The 23,501-nt window shown below is 61.8% G+C and overlaps 1 protein-coding gene across 10 annotated transcripts in view; it reads right to left on the minus strand.

Annotated features, from left to right (window-relative positions):
* Positions 1–2,071: 2,071 nt before the first annotated feature.
* The window catches only part of FBRSL1 (fibrosin like 1), a 67,040-nt gene continuing 45,610 nt past the window's right edge, over positions 2,072–23,501 (minus strand). For 4 of the 10 annotated variants that reach the window (XM_033097493.1, XM_033097491.1, XM_033097488.1 and 1 more), the window contains 15 exons: positions 14,637–14,682; positions 12,905–13,247; positions 12,606–12,826; positions 11,929–11,997; positions 11,546–11,760; positions 10,746–10,796; positions 10,446–10,541; positions 9,864–9,932; positions 9,690–9,719; positions 9,440–9,511; positions 8,084–8,213; positions 6,054–6,131; positions 5,799–5,882; positions 5,337–5,541; positions 2,072–4,252 (listed from right to left, as the gene is read on the minus strand). In XM_033097493.1, the coding sequence (XP_032953384.1) occupies positions 3,367–4,252; positions 5,337–5,541; positions 5,799–5,882; positions 6,054–6,131; positions 8,084–8,213; positions 9,440–9,511; positions 9,690–9,719; positions 9,864–9,932; positions 10,446–10,541; positions 10,746–10,796; positions 11,546–11,760; positions 11,929–11,997; positions 12,606–12,826; positions 12,905–13,247; positions 14,637–14,682 (2,595 nt within the window). In that variant the 3' untranslated portion in view covers positions 2,072–3,366. Of the gene's footprint in view, positions 4,253–5,336; positions 5,542–5,798; positions 5,883–6,053; positions 6,132–8,083; positions 8,214–9,439; positions 9,512–9,689; positions 9,720–9,863; positions 9,933–10,445; positions 10,542–10,745; positions 10,797–11,545; positions 11,761–11,833; positions 11,998–12,605; positions 12,827–12,904; positions 13,248–14,636; positions 14,683–23,501 lie in introns of all 10 variants that reach the window. The other 6 variants (XM_033097485.1, XM_033097487.1, XM_033097489.1 and 3 more) reach the window with 6 other exon arrangements.

Consider the following 23,501-nt stretch of genomic DNA (forward strand, 5'->3'; position numbering starts at 1 on the left):
CCCACTCCCCTCTGTATGTATCTTTCTGTGCTAAAGAGTGGATGGTCAAACAAACGTAACTTCATGATGTGAGGCCCAGAGATCGTCAGGGGTGGGGGCTCGCGGGAGGAGGGATGGAGTACTCAGAGAGAGATGGTGTTGGTCACTGAGGAACGTACCCCACATGGCTCCTCCAAAATAACATAACAAGAGGTGTCAGTTCCCTGGTTAGTTTTCTTTAGGTTAAGATGTCTCTCAGCATGGCTACTCCCGCAGGCGCTATTAGCTCGGGGTAACCACAGCTCTGAAAATGCTTTATGGCTTTAATAACGTGCTGGTGAGAAACGGTGGGGCGCTTAGGGCATGTTTTATTTATGCCGGGAAAGATGGAAGGTGGCAGTTAGAATGGGAAAGCACCGATTCAGCAGGGCTTCCTGCTGTGGTCCTACAGATTAGGTGCCTGGTGGTTAGTGTCCCACCAGAGTGCTCCCAGGAGGGTCTCCGCCACAGAGAGAGCTCCTCATGGGTCATCCCCCTCAAGCGTGACACTGCCTTAGAGTAAGTGATCCCTGGAAAATGATGTCCCTCAGGGATGGGAGGCCCCGGTGCAGAAACCAACGTTCTCCAGCAGGCGGCGCTCTCAGGGGCCCTGCCTAGAACAGAGCCAGAAGTTCAGGCCTCCCCGGTGTCCCTGTGGGTGGAGGAGGGCTGTGTCCTTTGGCTTCTAACTCAAATATTTCATTCCTTCACACAAGCTTCCTGGACTCCCAGGCAGTCTCAGTCAAGGGAAGACCCTAACTGGGTTCATCTCCAACTACTCCTGTGGGTGCGTTCTCTGGGGTCTGGCGGGCGTCCGCCGCAGGTGGGGCTTAGCCCGGTGTGGCCCCCGTGTGTGGGGGTCATTGATCCTCACAGTCAATCAATGCAGAACATGGTGACAAAGGAGACGTTCCTGAAGGGTGTGGGGACAGAGTCCCAGAGAGCAGTTTCCAGGCTCTCGGCCTCACGTGGAAAGGTGCTGGCTTGGGTAGTAGATGGCGGCCATCAGCTGTGACTAGTTGGCCATCAGCTGTAACCAGTTAGCCATTAGCCACTGATATAACTGCTGTGACTAAGCTAGCAAGTGTGGACTGTGGATTGCAGAGAGGCGGATTGCAGTTGGCAAGTGAGGTTGGCTATGCTAGAAGCGGGCGGTGGGTTGCGGATTGTGTGGCTCCTGCTTCTGTGTCTCCAACCCAGCCGCCAGCGAGAATATAGTGGTGTGACTCCCCTATCTATGGCTCAGTGGGTGTTCCTTTGTGGCCTCACCATATCCTGCGTTATGTGGGGAGTGGGACCAGAGACCCCGCATGACACCCCGCATGACAAGGGCCACAGTGTAGGTTAAACAATCAAGACGAGGAAGGAACCAGGAAGTGCACATGGATGCACGGGTCGGTGGATGGAACCCACATGCAGCTGGTGGCCCAGGCCCTGAGACAAGGAGCTCGTGGCCTGCCCCTCCTGCCACACCAGAAGCTTCTCCCTTAGGATGAGAAGCAGCCCAGACCCCGCCCAGCCGGCTGGCTGCCATTAGGGCCCACTGTCGTCAGGGCCATTCCAGGCAGATGTGCACGGAGGCGAATACAGTCAGGGCGCAATGTCAGGGCCCCCATTTCCAAACCGCGCCTTCCCTAAACTGTTAGGCAACCTGGTCCTCACTGCACAGGGGCCACTCACCCTTCCTCTCCTCCCGGAGCTCTCATGTCTCCAAAGGGCCACCTGGCTCTGCATGGTGCTAGGACAGTGGGTACACCCACCCTCCGAGATGTGCCCCATGGAGCCGACAGCAGGCACACAGCTGGGACTGAGCAGCTGGTTCCAGGCGACCGGGTGGGCATGGGGTGAGCGGAGGGCAACAGGGAATGCTGGGCAAAGGCTGGCAGGAAGCAGTTTCAGCGGGGTCAGGGGGTGGGGAGTGGCAGCATTCCACTTCCGGCCAGGGACCTGGGCCCTGGCACCTGGGGAGAAAGGGAGGGTTGGGCGGGTGTCAGCCTGCACGGCTCCCACCTGCCCCAACGCCACACAAAACACACAACCACCTTTCATCCGAAATCAAGGCTGTATTTATCTCCAACTGACATGAGAACAGAATGTTTAAAATAACCAGAGTTCACAGTGCAGACTCCGGGTTGAAATACAGAGCTGAACAAAGGAAACGACTGCAGATGGCTCAACGGACAGTGTGTGGACGTCAGGGAACAAAGACAGACGCTGATGGCAGGACGTGGTGACGTTCGTGTGATTATGAAAGCAAAACTGAAACCAAAGGGGAATCAGGCAAGGTGTGGGTGGGTGGCGGGGACAAACTGGACAAACGTTTGTTGATGGTCTTCAGAGAAAAGAGCCAGAAGTTACTTTGTAATCAACCTTTAGACTCTTCTGAAATTCTACTTGTCTGGGGTAGTTCCCAAGAACACTGGTCAGCACGAGGGTTCACACAAGTGTCCTTGTGGCCACAGCCGCCCGTCCTGAAGCCCAGTGCCGGGGTGCGGTACCCCGAGCTGGCAGGTTTGCTGCTAGAACCTTTTTCCCCTGCAGACAGCCGTCCAGCCGCCTGGGGGCGCTTGCATAGTTGGAGGGTCGGTGCATCAAACTTCTGAGCGCTCCCACCCCGCAGCGGGTGGGGTTTTGTGACCGCATTAAACAAATAAACAGGGATTTCTAGAAACTGTTTTTATAAAGTGTACCCAGGTTAAGAATTTAAGAACATCATAGATTTATATTAATAGACTATTTACACTTGTTCCATTTGTCTTTAAAAAAAAATGAAAAAGAAATCTTACACTTCTGCGTAATAAGGCAAAAAACCAGTTTTTTACATTATTAATTATTATTTTAATATATATCTGTAACTTCGGTTCCAAGTACCAAGGGAGGGTCAGGGCCAGGCCTGAGCGGGGGGCCTCACAGTGTGTTGGACAAAATGACCGTTTTTTCCTCCATAAATAAGACAAAAAAAACCCCTGGGGCTCTGGGAAAAGATCTGAGGCTGTTAAAACTGCAAATTCGAACTCAAAATTAAAAAGCAAAACTTTTTTTTCTTTTCAATGTCTAAAGAGCACAAAATTGAAAAAAATACAAATCTATTAAAAACGCTTCTCACCTGTGGGGGAAAATGTACAAACTTGAATTTTCTTCCAATAGCCTAATCTTGAGCTCAGAAAACAAATTACCCCCAGAAAGGCTGTGCATGATGCCCCGACCCCGCAGGCTGCAGGTGGAAAGGTGAGCGTCACCCAGGACCGGGACCGGGACCGACGGGCCTGTGCTTAGTTCCAGAACGTGCACGCCGCAGGTTCGCGGTGCGTTTGCGGGAGGCTGTCCGCGCCCGGCGGCTCCGCGGGGCTACCGCGCCTCCACCTCCTGGGGGTTGCGCGAAGGGGAGTAGTCCCGCGCCTCGCCAGGCCCAGGGCCCCCAAGCGGCGTAGTCCTGCTTCGCGGCGGCGGCCCCGGGGGCGTGGGGGACCCGCCAGCGGCCACTAGGGGGGGCGGCGCGCCGAGCGCGGCGGCGGCGGCGGCGGCGGCGGCGGCGGCGGGCGGGGTCCGCGCCAGGAGTCCGTGGTGCAGCGCGGCCGCGGGCCCCAGGCGCGGGTAGTGCAGGGCGCCCAGCGCGGGCAGGAGCGCAGCGCCGTCCAGGGCGGGGGCGGCGCCCAGGTGCGCGGCCCGCGCGCGCTCCAGCTCCTCGCGGCGCGCTTCCCGCAGGCGCTCGGGGCTGTAGTCGTGCGGCTCGCGGTCGCGGTAGGGGCGCTCGGGTGGCTCGAAGAGGGCGGCGGGGCCCGGGGCAGGAGCGGTGGGGACGGCGCGGCGCGGCAGCTCCAGGCCGCGGTAGGCGTCGCGCAGCGGCTCCCATGCGAAGCCCAGGCGCTCGCGGACGGCGGGACCCGGGCCGAGCTGCAGGGGTGCGGGGGGCACGCGGTGCAGGCCGCCCCCCAGGGGCTCGGGTGCATCAGCGTCCTCCCCGCGCTCCTCCTTGACCTTCACATCTCCCTCGGGCGGCTTCCCTGGCTCGCGGCCCAGGAGGGCGGCCAGGCGCAGACTGTCGCCCACAGTGGCCTTGCTGCAGGGGGACTGTGGGCGCGCCACCAGTTTGGCGCCGTCCTCCTTGGCGGGAGAGCGGCTCTCCTTGACGCGGGGCTCGCCCTGGCCACGGAGCAGGAGGCTGCTGGCCGAGTGGCCCACGGGGGCTGCGGGTGAGGCCCGGCTCAGCAGACGCGTCTTCTCAAGGAGGTCCCTGGAGTGAGACACACACACACACCCTCCCTCAGCCTGGGGGCAGGAAGATACTGCTGGTAACAGGACACTCCAAAGCAAGCTGTCTGCTACCGAGGTCCCACCCCACGAGGTTCCAGACCACTGGGCCCAGTGAGGAATTTTGGGGGGTGCTGCAGCTGGGCCCCAAACCTATTTGAGGGCCTGGGACCTGGAATTCCTCATGGAATGAGCTGCCTGGCTGGGGCTGACCACAGTTCAGCTGTCACCCATGAGGTGCCAGCTGGGTCTGGGGGAAGGCAGGGTGGCCCTCGGCTGGGAACCACCCTGAGGACGGCCTGAGTGGGTCACACCCAAGGTGCCCCAACCGCCCCTGCCACCCCTTCCCCACCAGCCAAAATGCCAGCATTGCACCTGCTCCCTCCCCCCTCTCTCACGTCCCTACAGGGCTGCCTCAGCTCCAAGTCCCCCAGGTCCCAAGCTCCCCACACTCTGCAGGGAGAGTACTGGCTGTGGAACAGCCGTGGGTTTCTCCCCGGTGTCTTTCCTGGGTCCTGTAACATACGCTCCCACCTTCTGCACTAACCCACTGTCACCCCTCCCCTGCTTCACCCTCCCTTGATCCTGCCATGTGTCCCCCCCAGTGCCCTACCAGTGCCTGGCATGCAGCAACACCCATGAGTGAAATGTCCCCAATTCAGGATCGTGGGGACAAGACTGTGTGTGGGCTCTGGGTGGACGGGCTGATCATGGAGCCCTCTGCTCCTGTCCACAGAGCCAGCCCCGGCCCATCCTCGAGGACCCTCAGGTCTGACTGCTGCTGACTCCCACCTCCCCTGCCCCAAAGCACACAAGCTCAGCTCCCAGCCCTGGCCCCCTGGGGCACAAGGGCCCCCACCTGCATACAACAGCGTCCTCTGCACACCCAGGGCCAGAGGTGAGTCAGCAGCTTCCACTGCCCTGCTGGTCCCCCGATGTCTGCTGCCCAGACCATGCCCCACGGGATCCTCTGGGGGGTCCTCCTCCCCTGGCCTTTCCCAGGTCTGAAGGTGCAGCCTTCACCCCCTCCCGATAAGGGCGAGCTCCAGCACCAGGACCCCACTCACCGCTCCCGTTCCTCGCGGCCCTTGTCCGGTTCTCGGTCGTGGTTGGTCAGGGCTGAGACCCGCTCGGTGTCCATGGGCTTGGGCCATGGGGGCGGCGTGGGGAAGGACGGTGGCGTGCGGTGCAGCCGGTTCCAGGCCTCATGGGGGCTGGGCAGGCCATGCAGTGTGGAGCCCTCCTTAGGAGTAAACATGCTGCCACCTGCAGCTGGGGGCGAGGGGGAGGGAAGTGGGGGGGGAACCGTGAGGCAGCTGACTCCCCCATGTCCCCCTTAAAACCACAGGGCTGCCGGGAGCAGCACTCCCCAGATCCCAGGCCAGCACCATGAGGATGTGTTCCAGAGGGTGGCTGCAGGGGGCAGTCAGCCCGGCTCAGGGTGTGGCCCAAACCACACAGGGAACCCCATTCACACACGTGCATGGGCAGGACCTGTGCACGGAGCCGGCCTGCCGTGGGTCACTTACTCAGCGCGTGGCTGCCCAGGCCTCCGAAGGCAGTGCTGCCAAGCGTCCCCAGGCCCCCAAAGGTGCTCGATCTGCTGAAAGGGTCTGTAGGGGCAGGCAGCCGGGTCTCAGGGGCCTGCATGGCTCCAGAACCCGGCAGGTGCCAACTACATAATCTCAGGGTACCCTGGTTCTCGGGGTCACCTCCCCACTCATGTCCCCCCAGCCCTGAGGTCTGCAGACGCCCAAATTTCACAGACCTTTGGGGGCACCTACCTGTCAGGTGACCAGTGGGCAGGAAGCTGCCGGGATGGGCTGAGGGTCCAAACTGGTTGGTGGCAGGATGGGCGGCACCTGGGGGGGGCAGGTTGGTGGAGCCCAGAGTACATCTGGGGCGTCCTGTCTGCAGCTCACTCCCGGCTGGGGCTCCCCAGCTTCCTCTGGGAATTGCTACTTCCCATTCGGAGGAAGTGACCAGGACGTGGGCTTTAGTCACCTCCCCACCATCTGGAGGACCCCACGGAGGTGCAGGGAGGGGGGTGATGGCAGCTCCCAGAGGAAAGAGAAGGTGGGGGCTGGACCTTCATGGGCTGAAGCCAGGGACCCGTTTCCAACAGAAGCTAGAGACGGTCCTGGTTACTTAATGGGTCAAGTCTCAGGTCCTAACGGACCCTGGCCTGAGTCATAGCTGCTGAAGACAGCAGTTTCTCCCTGGTGCCCTCCAGCTGCAGGCCACAGGTGTCACCATGACATCAAGGCTGGCTCCCGATGCTCCCACACCAAACCCCGTGGGCAGCCACATGGGGCACACACCCTTCACTCTAGAGGGAGGATTTATGGTAAAGACAGTGACAGGGGCGTCCCTTGGTCTCTCCAGCTCCCTCCCTATTTGGGGACCCTGACAATGGTGCATTCTCATCTTCCTGGGGGTGGGCTGCCATAGACAAGCCCCACCCCAGACACACACAGTCACCTCCATGGCGCTCCCGGCTACATTAACCACTTCTCAGTGACTGATAAGCCAAAGAAATCAACCCAGAAATCAGGAACTAGCTTGCCCCAGTGCCAATGGAAATGGCATCAGATGTGGACTGGAGCTGAGGAATGCAGCGGAATGCAGGGAGACGCAGGGGAGTGCAGGGCCAGTGCGGACATCCTAGCTTCCAGCTCACGGAGTCAGGAAAGGGCGGCAGAGCAAACACAGCAAGAAGAGAACAGGCTAGGGGCCAGCGCTGGACGATGCCCCACACATGGGGTGGGTGCTTGGCGCCCTGGAGGGCACAGCCCTGTCTGGATGGGCATGTGCCAGGGATGGGGACAGGGATGGGGGTGGGTGGGGAGCCCAGGCTCTGAGCTGCACAGAGGGGGCTGAAGGCCCCACACGCAGGACACAGCCTCTGGGCTCCAGCCTAACCAGGCTGCTGGCCACCAAGGGCCTGGGCACAGACGGACCTGCCTTCTGAGGGACCCAGACTCCAGAGACCCTGCTGCTCAGGCCACCAGGGTATTACAAAGAGCCCCATTCTCATGAGGCCAGCCTGGGCAACCCCGTCCACACCCATGACCACTGACCACACCCACGTGCAGAGTGGTAGCCGGTGGTGGCGAGTACACCTGAAGACAGAGCAGGGAAGGGCAGGACAGGGGGCGGTCAGGGAGGGCCCTCTGAGGTGACATCCTGCAGCGGCCCTGCAGCTCCCAGCGCCTGTGAGCAGGGCTGGCCCTCGGCTGGTGTCTGGGCGCTGGAATGGCAGGGCTCCCTCCCCTTGTCTGGAAGGACAGCCGCTTGTGTGCTCCCCCCAGGGTCTGTAATTGGGTTCCTGCAGGCCAGTGCCTGCCTGTGTGACCAGCCCCAAGAGAAGCCTGGCGCTGGGTCCCTAGAGCTGCCGCGGGTCCTGCTCAGGGAAGGATGTCATGGGAGCCGCCGGGGGCTTCCTGCTGACTGCTGTCCCTCCACTGGGATACATCTTAGCCAGGGGCCGGGGGTGGAGTGATTTATGCTGAGTCCTGGGGGTGCCCCTGGGAACCCGACAACATGATTGTGGTGTGGCCGCTGGGGAGGGGTAAGCACGGGGAGGACCGGAAGCTTCCTGCCATTCTGTGAAAAGCCAGAACCCTTGAGAGAGGCAGGTGGGGCTGGGGAGGACATCAGAAACGGAAGCCCTGCAGAGGGCACAGGCCCGGCTCAGGCCAAGCTCTGGGGAAGCCACTCTGGGGGACAGCACAGCCAGCGTGCAGAGTTAGCGTGAAGAAACAGGATGCAGCTGAGGCCCCGGCCGCCCCTCCCCCGGCCCCAGTGCCCTTACCTGAGCTGGAGAAGAGGGGCCTGGCCACATCCTGTGTATAGTGGAACCCTGCAAGCAGGCCCGGGCCCGGGGGTCTGCTGGACAAGTCCAGTTTGGCGCCCACCTCCAGCTTGTGGGGGTCCAGTGGTACCTGCCGAGAGGCAGAGTGTGTCAGGGCTGCCTGCATCAGAGGGCAACCCCACCTGCCTGCCACATGGCCCATCTGGTCTGCCAGGCAGAAGGTGTTCCCACTGCTGTTTCACCTGACCCGGGAAGACCAAAACGCTGTCCTCACACATAACCCATAAGGACGCTGCCCCTCGCACTTTCCTTTGTCTGTGGCCTTTGAAATCCTCTGTGCTTTATGTTCCTCTACGTTAGCTGCCTCGATCTGGACACTATTGTCATTGCAAACACTTTGTGGTGAGATTTTGGAGACCTGATTTGAAAACGCAGAGGCACACACCCACGCAGCTTCCCACTGACTGAATTTAGCATGACCCCCGAGGCCTTCCTGGCTCTGCCTGGAGCCCGCGCTCCCCGCAGAGAGTTCTGGCAGCGGAGGTGCTTTCGCTGGTGGCAATGCCACAGGGGTGCTCTGTGCCCTGCGAGGACACCAGCCTCCTTCACTGGCTTTCTAGGGGTCCCACACGAGTACTGCATACTGACACAGTGTTTTGTGACAGTCTGTTTTGTTGACCTGGACTTCATAGCACATTCAGGTATGGTGACTGACATATTGTGCATGGAGGAAACGTGTTACCTGAGATGGCAGTAAAGGGTGTTAGGACCCTTGTATGACACGGTCACCTGTCCCCGTCCTGGTCCCGTGAGGGGCCTCGCCCACCATGCCCCATTCCCCTGCCAATGGTTTCCAGACCTCCTGTGGTTGCCTCTTTTCCGTGTCTTTCAGGGAACCTGCTCAGAGCCCCTACACAGCCAGGGCGCCTGCCCCCCTCCTTCTGGGACAGCGATGGCCTTGCACCTCGAGCTGGCCTCTTGCTCACTTTCGGTCCCTTCCAAAAGCACACAAGCATCCAAGAGCTTTTAATCTCCTTTGTTCAGTGCTAAAAACTCAGGCACACAGCAGGTGCTCAATAAATGCTTGGGGGAAAGAATAGGCGGCAGTGTCAGAGGCCCATGGGAGGGCTGGACTCACTGGGGACACCGGCACAGGTGCCCATGGCTGCCCCACCCACCAATGGGCCGTGATCTGGGGCTCCTCACGAGCCATGCTGCCTCCTCCTCCTCCCCAGCTCTGACCCCACAGCCTCGCCCAGCGCCCGGGCAAGGGGCAAGCAGCAGACACCTGAGGGGCTCAGACCCACGTGTGTGAACGCCGCGGGTCTGGTGGCAGGACGAGCGGGTTGGGCTCACCTTCGTTCTCTGCTGATGCTGGTAGATCTGCCAGGCGATCTGCACGTGCACCGCGCACCACCTGCCCGGCTTCTGCGACAAGGCAGGCGACATTCAGTGCGCGGCCAGGGCCTCATGTCCCGTCACCCGAGTCTTGTTGTCATGGGGCACCCCCACAGCCACTCAGAGGCACCCAGAGTACTCCCCAGCCATGGACCCCCCTGAGGCCCCACCACACCCCTTCCTCCCAAGGACACGTGCACACGCTCACCCTCACTGCTGTCCGGTACGGGTCGGACACCTGTCACCAACAGAGGAAGCGTTAGGTCCAGGCTCTGCTGGTGGCTGAGCCCCAGGGGTGGGTGGGGACACGCCTCCACGGGAGGGGGGCCGGGCTGGCGGGATGTCACAGGGGGAGGGAGGGAGAGGCACCCCTGCCACCTACCCCAGGGCCCTTCTGCAGGAGGGTGTGGACAGCGCTGGCCCGGCCTGTTACCTCGAGTGGGTTTGAAGTCTGAGGAGAGAGGAACAGGGCATGACGTGTCTGCGGGGCCCCCAGGCCCCATGCCCACCTTGCCGAGTTGCCCTGCACATGGCCACCCGGGGGCAGCCCAGCTTCCCACCACACCCTCAGCCCAAAGGTTTCTGTCAAAGCAGGAAGAAAGGGCTCTCGAAGCTGCTGTGCCCAGGCCAGGATCTGGGCTGAGGGCCGAGATAACCCTGTCCCAGGGAAGGTGAGAAGAAGCCCAATCCTGGGGCCTCCTCCTGTTCTGCCAGCCCCGCCCATACCTCACCCCAACCCTGAGCTCTCCCGGCTGAGGTGGGTGATGAGGCATGAAGCCTGGCTCCGGTGGACCCTGCTGACCAGAGGCCCCACCAGCTGTGGTCCAGACTGGAGGTCCAGGGGTTCCATACACAGGCTGCGTCCCCTCAGGGGGTGCACATGTCCAGTGTCCTCTCTGCACGCTGCCACCCCTATCCCTGGGGATGCCTCCGTGCCCGCCCCACCTCTGGGAGCAGCTGGTACCTTGGGCTGAAAAGCGCCCTGCAGGGACCCAAAGGGGCCTGGGTGTGGGAGCAGGGTGGGCAGTCCCGGGATGGCAGGAGGGAAGGACGGGAAAAACTGCAAAAGAAGTAGGGAGGGTGTTCCAGGGCTCTGGTGGGAAGCTCGGACGTCCTGGTGGGGACGTTGGCCCAGCCCTCTGGTCTCCCCCACTGCCCACCCCCCGCAGTAGGCAGGTGGCAACAGACAAGGTCTCCGTGCAGTTGCAAGCCCAGCCCTGCCCCCACCCTGCAGCAGTTCACGCAGAATTGCAGGGACACTCACGTTGGAATGTCGGAAGTAGGGGCTGTCCAGCTTGGGCGTGTACTTGTCAAACTGGAAGGGAAGAAGGAGGTGGGTGAGACCTCCTCCTGCAAGCCAATGCCCTCCAACGGGCCCAGTACCCGTCACCCCATCAGGCCAGGCGGTGCCTGGGTGGCCATCCTGCCTCCTGCGGCTGGTAGTCTGCAGCCAGCTGGCCCGTGGCCCGGAACTGGCGCTGCGGGGCTGAGTTCTCAGGCTGGGTGCAGCCCCTCCCTGTCCCAGTGGTCCCACCGCGGAAGGCGGATGGTGCACATTTGTCCATGTGGGCCTCCCGCTGTGCCCACTGAGACCAGGAAAAGGGGGCTGCAGCCACGATGGGGGGCATGGAGCCCAGGGCTGGTGGTCAAGCTGTGGGACACACCGAGGCCATGGGCAAAGCCCGGTGGGAGCGGAGGGGCCCGCACCCCTCACAGCAGCCAGCTCATGAGACCAGGCCTCGGCCTGGGCATCCCGGGAGGGGGGCCTGTTTCCCATGGCCTCTCAGTCTGGTCTGGGCCTCCAGGCCTACGCTCTGCTGCAAACCAAGATGTCGAGGACCCTATGTGGGGACAACGGGCCCCCAGGCCATGTCACACGCATGTGGACATGGGGTGCCCGCCCAAGCCCAGGACAGGGGGACCAGAGGGAGACCAGGAGGGGCTGGACAGACAGATGCACAGAGGGGTGGTGCGGGCAGCGTGCGTGCGGGCGGAGTGTCTGTGTGTGCCTGCCTGTGTCCCGACGCCCGGGCGCCCCGCCCGCCTGCACGGGGGCCTACGCACCGGCCGGGCTGCGGCGGGCGGCAGGAGCGGCGTCGGGGGCAGCCCCGCGGGGAAGGGGGCGAATGTGTGTTGGTGCTGGTGTGTGTGTTGGTGTGTGTGTTGGTGCTGGTGGAACTCCGCCCGCAGCAGAGCCCCCGGGCCCAGGGGGGCGCCGGGCCGCTCGGCGCTCTGGACCAGAAAACGCGCGTTCAGCTCTTGCCTGAGCAGCTCGTGATCTACAAGAGAAAAAGAGAGAGACAGAGAGGCACGTCGGCCGCGGGCTCCCGGCGGGGCGAGGCGGATAGTCACCTGGCACTCCCGGCTTCGGCAGGCCAAGCCGTGGTGGCCACTGGCTACGTGCGGGCCCCAGGGTGGAGGTAAGAGAGGTGCCTGTGACCATGTACCAATCAGAATCCCCGCATGAGGCTGGCAATACATGATTGGCTGGCTGAATGAGATCAACAGGCTGGCATCTAAAGACAAGAGAGAACACGGTGAGCCTGGGGCCCGCTCAGGCCCACAGGGAGCCTGCCTGGCCAGGCCACCCAGACCAGTCTCCTGGCCCATGCCGGGCCACTGTGCTCACTGCCCCAGCCATCTGGGCTGACTGAGAATGTTACTAAGAATTTGGAGAGGAGACCCAGGGAGAAATTCTGAATGACCTAAAACGTGACCCCCAGGAAGCATCTGCCGATCCAGGGGGCGGGGCACTGTTTACCTCAGACCCCCCACTCCACAGTTTGGCTCTACCCACACCCCCAAAGAACCTCGGTCCCCAACACACTAGAGATGAAAGATGAGAAGACACAGCAGCCTCCCCGCCCCCACCTGCCTGGCTCAGGACCTGCTCCCATGCATGCACGGCCTCGTCTGCACGGGCAGTGGGCCACCCTGGGAAAGGTGGCCTGCTGGGGCCACCAGAGTGCTGGGGCCCTGAGGGGGGCGGCAAGGAATCCGGAGCAGGCGGGGAGGTTGTGCCTCGGAGGTTGACACCCTTCTCGGGTCCGGCCCTCCCCACTGACCACGGAGTAGAGGGGAACAGATAGTGACCCCTGTCCCTACGAAGGGCCTGCGGACCTACCGGCGGGGTGTCCTGGGATGACCAAGCTGTTGGCCGGCAGCGCCGGGGGCGGGGGCAGTGTCGCGGGGGCGGCGAACATGGCCGCCGCGTGGTGCTGGTGCTGGGCCTGCGAGCGCAGCGCCAAGTGTGAGGTAGAGAGGTGGGCGCCAGGCCCGTGCGGCGACAGGGACGCGTGCTTGGCGAGCCCGAGGCTGGCGCCGCTGCTGGCACTGCTGCTCCTGCTGCAGGGATGGGGGCTCAGTGCCCGCCCGCTGCGCGCGCCCCCACCCGCCCGCCGCGCGGCCCTGCCCCGCGCCCACCTGAGGCTGTGCAGGCCGTTGTGCGCAGCCTGGCCGAGGCTGTGGCCGTGGCCGTGGCCGTGGCCTGGGAAGGCGCCCAGCGGGAGAGGCACGTGTGTCGGGAGCGGGGCCCGGGGCTGCGGGGGCGCAGGCAGCGGCTGCGGGGTGAGGCGGAGCAGGGCGGGGGCTTCCTTCTTGATCAGTGGGCTGGCGGAAGCGCCCAGCGCGGGGCCGACAGAGGGCGCGGGGCTGCGCACCGAGGGCAGGAATGGAGGGTCGGTGCTCAGCTCGCGGCTGCGCTCCAGGCCCGAGACCTTGGGCGCCGCCCCGGCCTTGGCCTCGGACTTCTCGCCCAACGTGGGGCCTGCGGAGAGAAGAGCCGGAGTAAGCGGCAGGCCCTGGCTCTTTTCATGCAGGCCACTGCCTGTGAGGGGTCCTGTCGTCGCCCGTTTCTGCCAGGGCCCTGCCTCCCACCGCTCACTCCCAGAGGGCCAACTGCCTGTAAGTGTCCTGTTCTTAGCAACCCCAGCAGGGGATGTGGTGACCCATTTTACAAGTGGGGGCACCAATGTGCAGCGGAGTGGGCCCACGAAGGGTGCTGGGCTCCCCACCTGTCCCACCTGGCTGCCAACCCTCGGCTGGAACTTTGCTTCCTGCCTTGGTCCACTCTTTCTGGAATGACCCAGGTGACCCATGGTCACCCTCTTGGGGCCCACGGATGAGGGAGCCTCCTTCTGGGGACGGAGGTAGCTGCTGCTGCCCCACACTGCCTGGGTGGGTGGGGAGGGGACAGACAGCGTGGCCTGGTCCCTCGTCACCTGCCAATGACTACAATTCTTGGAGCTGTGGGCCTCTGCTCAGGTCATGACCTCAAGCTCCTGCCTGCTCATTCCTCAGGTCACATGCTGGAGGCACTCCAGGTGGAGGGCACAAGTCCAGGCCAGAGTCACTGCCACCCATCTGAGCAGCTTTGCCTCCAGGGACAATGTCCAGTTTCCCAAGAGTGGAAATCCAGGTGGCTGAGTGTGGCCACCCAAACGGGCTGCTGGCAGACCCACTTTCTCAGCTGAGTGAAGCCCTGTGACCCAGGCCGCAGCCAGATGGCGAGGTTGAGGTGGGCTGGGGCTTCTGGGATGCTGCTCCCTTGTGCAAACAGGAAATGGCCCCTCTATCTGTTGCCCCCAGGGACACTGGCCCTGCACTCCTGTCTTTCCTACATTTCAAGAAGCAAGAGCAGCCATTAGGATGGAAAGAGACAGGCGTGAGCCACCAATGTCCCAGTTCTCCCAGAACCTTCTAGAACCTCCACCCTTCACTGGGAAAGTGTGAGCACTGCCAGTGACCACCCCCGACATGCACCTCTGGGTGCCTCAAAGCCTTGGCTGGTTCATGAGTGGAGCCTGGTAGTGGACTGAATTGTGCCAAAAGTACATGTCCAAACTATACCCCACCATTTGTGAACGGAACAATATTTGGAAAAGCAGTCTTTGGAGATGTGATCAAGCTAAGAATCTCAAGATGAGATTGCCTTGGAACACTGTGGGCCCTAAATGCAGTGAGAGAAGCACAGCCGCCAGCCCAGGGATGCACAGGTCTGCAGGCAACAGCAAAAGCTGGAAGAGGCAGGAAGGACCATCTCTGGCCTCATGCTCTGCTCCCGGAACCTGACCCAAGACGGCCCCACTGGGCTGCTGTGACTTCAGGAGTTTCCCATCCCTGCCCGGGCCGGGACCCAGGCCACAGAGGTGCTTACCTTTATCGGCTGCCGGGGCAAAGAGCTTCTCGGAACCCACAGACACCTGCAAGAGAGAGGAGGGTCAGAGCCAGAGGGACCCCGGGGGCTGGGGTGAACCTAGTCCTTACCCCCTGCCACTGGCACCTGGGAAGCAGCTTTGGGCAGGTTTTGGGCACAAGAGGGCTGCCAGGACTGGTCAGACTTATGCACTCCCGCACACAGCCCCCACGTGGGAGGGTGGCCACATAGGACCTGGCCTGCAATGGGGGAACCACGATGCCCCAGTCAGCAGGGACGTGGGGGCTCAGCATGGCCCCGCCATGTAGGGGGATGGGACTTGGCAATCTGGGCGCCTCCTGGCAGTGCCAACACCAGGAACACAGCTCGGCTGGGCCTGGCACCCAAGGATGGGGCAGAGTCCAGGAGGTTCCCCACCCCCCACAGCCAGGGCTGGCCCCCGGTGCCCCAGGGGCGAAGAGACTACAGAACACCATTCGCCACTACTCAGACTGCCTGAGTCACAGGTCTGGGCGCGGACGTGGCCCCTCAATATGTAGCATGAGGCCCCCCACAGCTCACGGGACAAGCCAGATAAGGCTGCCCCCAGTAGACCTTTCTTTCTGGTTTTTCTTAAACGGCATCAATAAGCTATAATTCACAAATCATATAATTTACCCACTGAAGGTTTTTAATGTGTTCCTAGCCACGAGCAACCACTACCTCAGTTTTAGAATATTATCCTCACCCCAAACCTCACAGCCCCAGCCCGGGACCAGTGCTCTGTGTCTACAGACACCCTAAGGGTGTACAAAGCAGCCAGTGGTGCCACTGGGTGGAAGTCTGAGGTACCAGAGCTGCACCCCAGGAGGACGGCCATAACCAAAACCCGGAAAACAGCGGGCACTGGAGAGAACGCCAAGGAACTTGTGCAGTCTTCGTGGGAATGTGAAATGTGCAGCCGCTGTCGCAAGCGGTGTGGCAATTCCTCAGAAATCAAGTAAACGGTGCCCATGTGACCCAGCAGTCCGCTTCTAGGTCTACGAGGTCTGACAATTAAGTTCGCGAACTTGTTGCACCAATGTTGCTAACTTTGTTTGCTATCGGAGGGATTCTTCATTATGAATTTGTACCAACTGGACAGTGAACCAAGTTTACTATTTGGAAGTGCTGAAAAGGCTGAGTGAAAAAGTTAGACGACCTGAACATTTCGCCAACAATTCATGGCTCTTGCATCACAACAATGCACCAGCTCACACGTCACTACCTGTGACGGAGTTTTTAGCCAGTAAATAAATAACTGTATTGGAACACCCTCCCTAATCACCTGATCTGGCCCCCAATGACTTCTTTCTTTACACGAAGATAAAGGAAATATTGAAAGGAAGACATTTTGATGACATTCAGGGCATCAAGGGTAATACAATGACAGCTCTGATGGCCATTCCAGAAAGAGTTCCAAAATTGCTTTGAAGAGTGGCTAGGCGCTGGCGTGGGTGCATAGCTTCCCAAGGGGAGTGCTTTGAAGGTGACCGTAGTGATATTCAGCAAAGAGGTATGGAGCACTTTTTCCAGGATGAGTTCACGACCTTAATTGTCAGACTTTGTATGCCCCACAGAACTGAAAGCAGGGTCTGGAAGAGGCGGGCACACCCACGCTCACAGCAGCGGCTCTCACAACAGCTAAAACGTGGAAGTCACCAAGTGTCCATTGAGGATGGACAGGTAAGCAAGACGTGTTCCACTCACATGGGAACGCCAGTCAGCCTTAAAAGGAAGGGCAATCTGACCCCTGCCCCAACGTGGATGGACCCTGAGAACATGACGCTCAGTGACATAAGCGGGTCACAAGAGGACAAATACTGTGCGACTGCACTCACCTGAGGCCCATGGACGAGGCAGATTCACGGAGACAGAAGGAAGATGTGGTGACGGGCTGGGGGCTAGTGTTTAATGGGGACAGAGTTTCAATTTGGGAAGATGGGAAGTTCTGGAGATGGTGGTGGTGGTTATTGTATGACAATGTGAATGCTTACTGCCACCGAACTACTCTTAAACATGGGTAAGATGGTAAATTTTCTCATGTGTATCTTGGCACAATAAATAAAAACGTAAAGGGAAAAGCAGGAGGGAGCTTTTTGGGACCATGAAGACATTGTCTGACTGTGGCGCTGAGTATGCAGCTGCAGCATTTGTCAAAACGCAGCAAACTGTACACTTAGAACAGGTGCGTTTTATCACATACAAATTCTGCTGCAGGAAGAACCTTGACCCCAAGATGCTATGCGGCTGCAGGACCCACCAGGTGGGCAGGTGGAGACGGGAATCTGAGCAAACGGGCCCTGTGGGCCCTGCCGCTGGGACTGCGAGTGTCTGGGGAATGGTGGGTCATCCCAACGAATGGGGTGTGACAAGCTCGCTGCTCGGACAGGGCCGCCGGGATCCCATTTTACTCCCACACTAGAATAACTCCAAGCCGATCACTGACACAAATGTAAAAACAAACCATAAACGTATGACGCCGCAGCCGGGCACTGTACGACCACGCTGCAATGGGGTCAGCTCTTAGCAACCACGTCCCCAAAACCCAAATGGAAGAAAAGAGTGGCAAATGCAGTCCCGAACACAGTGCATGAGGGCGGGGACACAGGCCTCACCCCACCCACCGGCCAGACCCCGAGGCCACCTGCAACCTCCTCACGCACACCAGGTGGACACAGGCCCAGTCACGTGTCTGCACAGGGACACCACGGCCGTAACCTCTTCCTGCATTTGTTTCCACACTGGTTTGTTTTTTCTGGCACATTCTGTATGGTGAGTATAGGCTGTTAGGTATTCGAGTCCCTGGACTGTCACCTCACCCAAAGGAGTCCCCATGGGGTTCTGCAGGAGCAGGATGGGGTGGGTGTCAATCCTGGGGGACTGCTGGCAGTGCCAGCCCTGCCTGCCCTCAGGGCCCATCCCGATTGAGCAGAAAGGTCTGTCTGCACAGTGAGGACACCTCAGGCACTGACCCAAATCTGCCCGGAACTGAGGGTGAGGCCAGGTGCACTCACGACCACTGTACCCCACCTGAGGGCGCATGGGTCACCTGCCTGCCCACTGGCCCAGGGCTTCCCACACACCCTCATGCCTTCCAGGTTGGGTCCTCAAGGACCCAGGAGAGTGGGGCTCCCCCCAATGAGGCCGCCCCCTTAAAGTCTTCATTACCGGCTGCTCTGAGAACCCCTCTGGACCCTGTGAGCAGCCTCCAGGGTCCCCAGCTTGGCACCACTGCCCCAGGGCCTCTATCTCCCCTTGGTGGCAGATGGACTGAAGAGCTCTGGGCCCAGCTGGCAGCTTTCATCACCCTTGGAGTGTGGGCCCCGGGCAAGGAGGCCTGTGCCCACCACCAGCCACCAGGTCTGGATGTCCTCTTAGGTGGGTGAAGGGAAGCGGGTGTGAAACTTGGGTCCCACAGCACCCAGTGGCAGATCTGCAGAGCCTTCCTTGGGTGGAACCTCTCCAAGCATCACCACGGGACGCACGCCACTATCTGAGCAAGGCCGTGTCAGAAGGGAACATTGTGGAGGCATCGCTCAGAAAACGCATTTGTTCTCATGGGGCATGGCTCCTCTTGGTGCCAGCCTGGAAGGCGGGCAAGTTCATCTCAGGCTGCTGGCCCCCCCCTGACTCCCCCAGCCAGGTTCTGGTTCGGTTCAAGGCCTGGGCCAGAGCATGGGCTCCCAGGGCCAGGAGGTGGCGCCCCCCACACTGGAAAAATCAGGGGGAGTGAGGGCGGGGTTGGGGAAGACGGTCAGCAGCAGTCATCTGCAGGTTGAAAAGGGTGGCGCTGATGTCCTACCTACCAGGTCAGGCCCCCGGGATGCTGCCCTGGCAAAGGCAGAAAGGCCACTCTCCTGGGTCCATCGGGTCCCCACACCCCACTCTGTCAATTAAAAGTTTGCTCAGAGAAGTTGAGGGATTCCCCTTCCGGCAGGCGTCCTGGGTAGGGACCCCCGGGTTCCACCGCACCGGTGAGGACCTGGCATCTGGCCCGGCCCCAGCCACCCCCAACCGGGAAGACGCAACAGACACCCGCAGGCACAGGACCTCTGGAGGTTGCAGCCCCTTCCCAGTGCAGGTACAGAGGTGCGCCTGCTGGGACTCGCCCCTGCACGCAGGCCCTCTGCTCCGTTCCAAAAGGAGCGGTGTGGAGCGAGGTAGTAGCAGACTCAAGGGCGGGGGGTGGGGGCGGACCGGGGGCAGCCCCAGAGCAGCCGCCAGCCCTGAAATAATAACTTCCCTACGACTATTTCTCTAGACGTGACCCAGGGGGCTACATCCATCTCCAGTCCTGACACTGAGCCTATTTGGGGGTGGAAGGAAGAGGTCATACCAGGCCAAAGTACAGGTGGGAGGTCCCCGGACGCAGGCTCAGGGTCCGGGTGGCGGGGTACGCCCGGCAGGGAGAGTGGCAGGGCCAGCATTCACTTTCCTGAGGTGAGTAATCCCGGCCGTGGGCGGCGATCACGGCGCGCTTTGTCTGCGAGGGCCAGATCCGCGGGGCAGCCTCTGCCGACACACGCGGCACAGCCTCCGCCGGCCGCGCCCCGCCCCAGACAAAGAACTCCAACTCCGGGCAGGTGAACGCGGCAGGCGCCAGAAACCCGGGTGGCCGAGACCGCGTCCGGGCGCAGACAAAGGCGCGCGCCCCCCACGACGCCCGGCCCCGCCTCTACCGCAGGCCCCACAGCCGAGGCCCGGGACCCTCTGCCGGGCTGCACCCCTGCCCGCCTGTCGCCACGTGCGCCCCAAGGGCTCAACCGAAGGGACGCTGGGTCTTCCGCACCCGGCTCCGGGGAGGGACGGGGTGGGCAGAGCGCCGGGGGCCTCTCCAGCGCCTCGCTTCTCCAGAGGGAGCGGCTGCTCTCTCGACCCCGGCCCCTAAAGTCCCCAGTCCCTCCCGGGAGCCACCAGCGCGCACTCACCGCGCGGCCGCCCCGAGTCCAGCGCGCTCTGCAGGCGATCGCGGCTAGTCCTCGGGCCGGAGCCGGAGCTGAAGCCGGGAGGCATGGACGCAGGCGGCAAAGCGCGGGTCACCGCTGGTCTCGGCCCGTCGAGGTGGCCCCTCTCCTGCGTGCCCTGCCTAGCCGGAGCCCGGGCCGGGGACGCGCGGGGAGCGCATGTCCGCCGCGCCGGCTCGGCGCTCTGGGGGGCTCTAGGGGCGCTCTGGGCCCCCGGGCGCCGTCGGGCGCGGCGCGGGGCCCGCGGGGTGGCGGTGGCGTTGGCGGCGGTGGCGGCGGGGGTACTTACTGCTGGCGGGCGCGCAGGCAGCCGCGAGTGAGCGCGGGCGGGAGGGGCGGGGGCGGGGCGCGGGCAGGCCCGACTAATCCAGCCCGGAGGCGCGGATCTGCCCGCGCGGGGCCGCCGGCTCGGGGTCCGAGCGATGGTCATCCCACCGCCGCTACCCGGTGAGGGCGCGCAGTGCTGGCCGTACGGAGCGCTTCATGGGCCCCACTCCTCGCAGGCTCACGGCAACGAGTATGGACAGAGGGGGAAACCGAGTCACGGAGCAGCGAGGTCGAGGAGCTGGGACTTCAAGGATGGCCGAGCCCCCACACCTGTCCTATGTAAGCTCCGCCCTCCCTAACCTTCGGATTCACCGCTGCTGGACCGGGATGCAAGGTGGGAGGCAGGGTCCCAGCGGTTATCGTCGGCAGACGGCTACTGGCAGTAGCGCCAGCCGTGACCACCGCCCGGGAGCCGCCGGGCCACTCCGTGGGCGGAAGTCGAATTCAGATCCAGGCGGAACCCCCGCCGCCTGCGAAGACCGAGTGTGTGCCCGACTCCCATCCAGGCGCACCATGCGGGCGCCAGGCCATCAACAGCACAGGTCCCCATACAAAGGTGCCGTGAAGAAACCCACGCAGGGCACCAGGATGGGGGCGCCCCACCAGGTCAGGTCTGGCTGGGAAGCCAGCTCCAGACCTGTATGCTGGGCCAGCGCGCTCCTTCTCAAAGTCGGCTAAATCTACACGAACATTCCCACTTGCACACCCGCAGGAAATCTCCAACCAGAGGAGATGGCCAACAGGGCCAGCTTATACCCATTTGTTGTTTGAATTATGGACCAAATACATGTGTTCCCTTTCCAACTCCCTCCCCATGATGTCATTCCCAAAGTCCTGCTGTTTCCTGCCGTAAAAATAGCAGACAGACCACACTGGCCATGCCAGGTGCTGCACTCAGACCTTGTGGCTATGAAGCCACTGGGGCCTGACACCTGTCCTGTGAGGACACACCACTGTCATCCCCATTTCATCAATGAGGACACAGAAGCGAGGTGACCCGAAGGGGGGACCAGCTGGAATGTGGCAGAGCTGGGATCTGAACCGGGACAGTGTGGCTGCAGGCTCCATGGGCTTAGAGCGCAGCAGAGCAGAGCTGGGACTCTGGACCCTGGTGGGAGAATCCCCACGGGGTAAGGTGTGGGGGGCTCTGCCTCACGGGCCTGTGTGTCCCTTCGCCCACCACACTGCACCCCAGCAGGGCCGTGACTCCTGCAGTCTGGCTCTAGGCCTCGGGCAACAGAGGGTGTCCCCAGCCGCCTGTGGTCAGCAGCAGGGATCTCCGAGGGACGGATGGTACACCCCAGTCCCGGGAATCTGAGAATGGCAAACCTTACGTGGCAACGCAGAACTCAGGTTGCTAATCAGATTTGGGAGCGCCCAGTGCAATCCAGGGTCCTGACAAGTGGACGATGCCACACTGCTGGCTTTGCACACGGAGGACGGGCCAGGGATGCTGGACTGTGGGTGCCTCTAAAAGCTGGAGAAGGCAGATAGGGACCAGCCGAGCCCCCACGGTGACGGAGCCCCATGAGACCCTGCCAGTCTATAGTCTTGTCACCATCAAATTTGTGGTAACTTCTCACAGCAGCCACAGGAAACTCTTCCTCTTGCATCGAGGACCTCAATGAGGACAAAATGCAGAAGGCACAGCCTTGGGGCACACAAGGTGCCCAGCAGCAGTCCTGACACAAGCTCACAGTCTGGGAGCCACAGAGACGCAAAGGGAGACAGGCAGGCGTGGCAGTAAAGGGCCATGAGCAGGACAGGGCCAGGCTTTCAGGGAAGTCCCCCCAAGGAGGGGCATTTGATCTGAGACCTTAAGGAGGAGGAGGCTGAGGGGAGCTCTCGGGAGAGCGCTCTAGGACGCTCACGGCCAGTGCCAAGGCCCAGAGGCAGGAACCACAGGCGGGGCGGGCCCACGCGGGAGTTAGAGGATGAGGCTCCCGATTTAAGCAGGAGAGAGGTCAGACCCCTCCATAGGATCCATCACAGGGCCTGGGAAGCAAGGAGCCAGTGGGAGCTGCTGGGACAGCCAGGTGTGAGGAGGACGGGGAATGTGTGGTGGGGCCTCTCGGGGTGAGGACGGGGCTGTTCCGTTGCAGATGTCAGCTCTGTGGGATGGTGACTAGGGACCCCAGACAGGGTGCTATGAGGACAGAGGGGCCCTCGGTGTGAAGGGGCGCTGAGCTGTGGTCACTCCTGCCCATCTTGGGGCCTGATGGTGAGACCTAGAGACACCTGCATGGAGGGAGGGGAAGGGTGGGGAGGAAAGGACAGGGACACAGCCCTAGGCGGAATCCCAGCTTTGTCATTGCTGTGTAGCCCTGGGCAGGCCCCAGCCTCCTAGGGGCAGACACACACCAAGTCAGGTGCTCTTCAGGAAGTAAGCTACTGAACCCTGATCCCTGAATGTGTCCTATTGTCATGCCTCCTACAGACAGAGGCAGAGGTGGAGGCCAGAGTCCCGCAGCCATCCAGGCTGCACCCACTCCCCTGGGCTAGCTAGAGACCCCAGCCCTGGCAGTAAGGCTTCCAGGAGCCAGTGGGGGTGGGGAGAGCAGGCAGGAACTGAGTGGCGATGGCTGGGACAGCTCCAGGCACCGGCAGCTGGGAGATTTGCTGTCCAAGGAGGGACAGCCCCAGCCCAGCCACGTCACCCCATCCAGGACAAGCTCCCAGGTCTGTCTGTCAGGCTGCAGCCCCTTGGCTCAACGCACCCTGGCTTCTCTCTCCCACTGCCAACCCAGGCCTCGGAGAAGCCCTTCTTCCTGTAATAATTCGGTTTTCGTTTTAAACATCATTCCTCAGGCCACCTTGGGCACCAATAGTCCTAGAAGAGGCCGAGTCCTTGTGATGCCCCCAAGGGGCAGTTCTAATTTTGTTGAGAAAGGAAAGTAGCTGTGATATGAAAGCTTTGATGAGCTTAGAAACCTGGAAGGACATGGAGTGGGACTAGATTCTCGAGAGAGAAACACAGCACTGGGGGCACAGCGACGCATGTCAGGCTTCCAGAGATCACTGTGGTGGCACTGGGTACATAGTCACCCCCGCTATGGCTTCACAACCAATATTAAACTGCACCTGCCATCGTTAAGGGCACAGGGTCCCTGGAGGGGCTCCACCCACAACTGGGGGCACTGGAAGCTCAGCCCCTGGGGACCCTGTGCAGCTGGTGGCAGTGGTGACAGTGGCACACTCCCATGCAGCTGCCTCTCGGGGGGTGTGACCGGGACGCCTCCTGAGCCCGAGGACAGGGCCCGAGTGAGGAGCCCAGTGTGGCTGGAGGTTGTGGGGAGAGTGGGTGGGACAGGCTTGCTGGGCGCCTCCCCGGCCTCACATGGAGGGACCCCCAGCCCCGCCCCATTCCCAGGAACCAGCTGAGGCCCAGTGTGGGGAGAATGTCCTGGCCAGGGGTCTGGCAGACAGTCCAGACAGGCTCCCCTCGAGGGAGGGCTGTGGCTACAGGCAATGGGGACAAGGCTGGCCAGCCCAGCCACCTGGCCGGCCACTGGGGCAGACGGCAGCCAGTGCGGGCCCAGCTCTGCCTACAGAG

This window comes from Rhinolophus ferrumequinum, chromosome 25, assembly GCF_004115265.2.
Source record: "Rhinolophus ferrumequinum isolate MPI-CBG mRhiFer1 chromosome 25, mRhiFer1_v1.p, whole genome shotgun sequence".
Taxonomy (NCBI): domain Eukaryota; kingdom Metazoa; phylum Chordata; class Mammalia; order Chiroptera; family Rhinolophidae; genus Rhinolophus; species Rhinolophus ferrumequinum.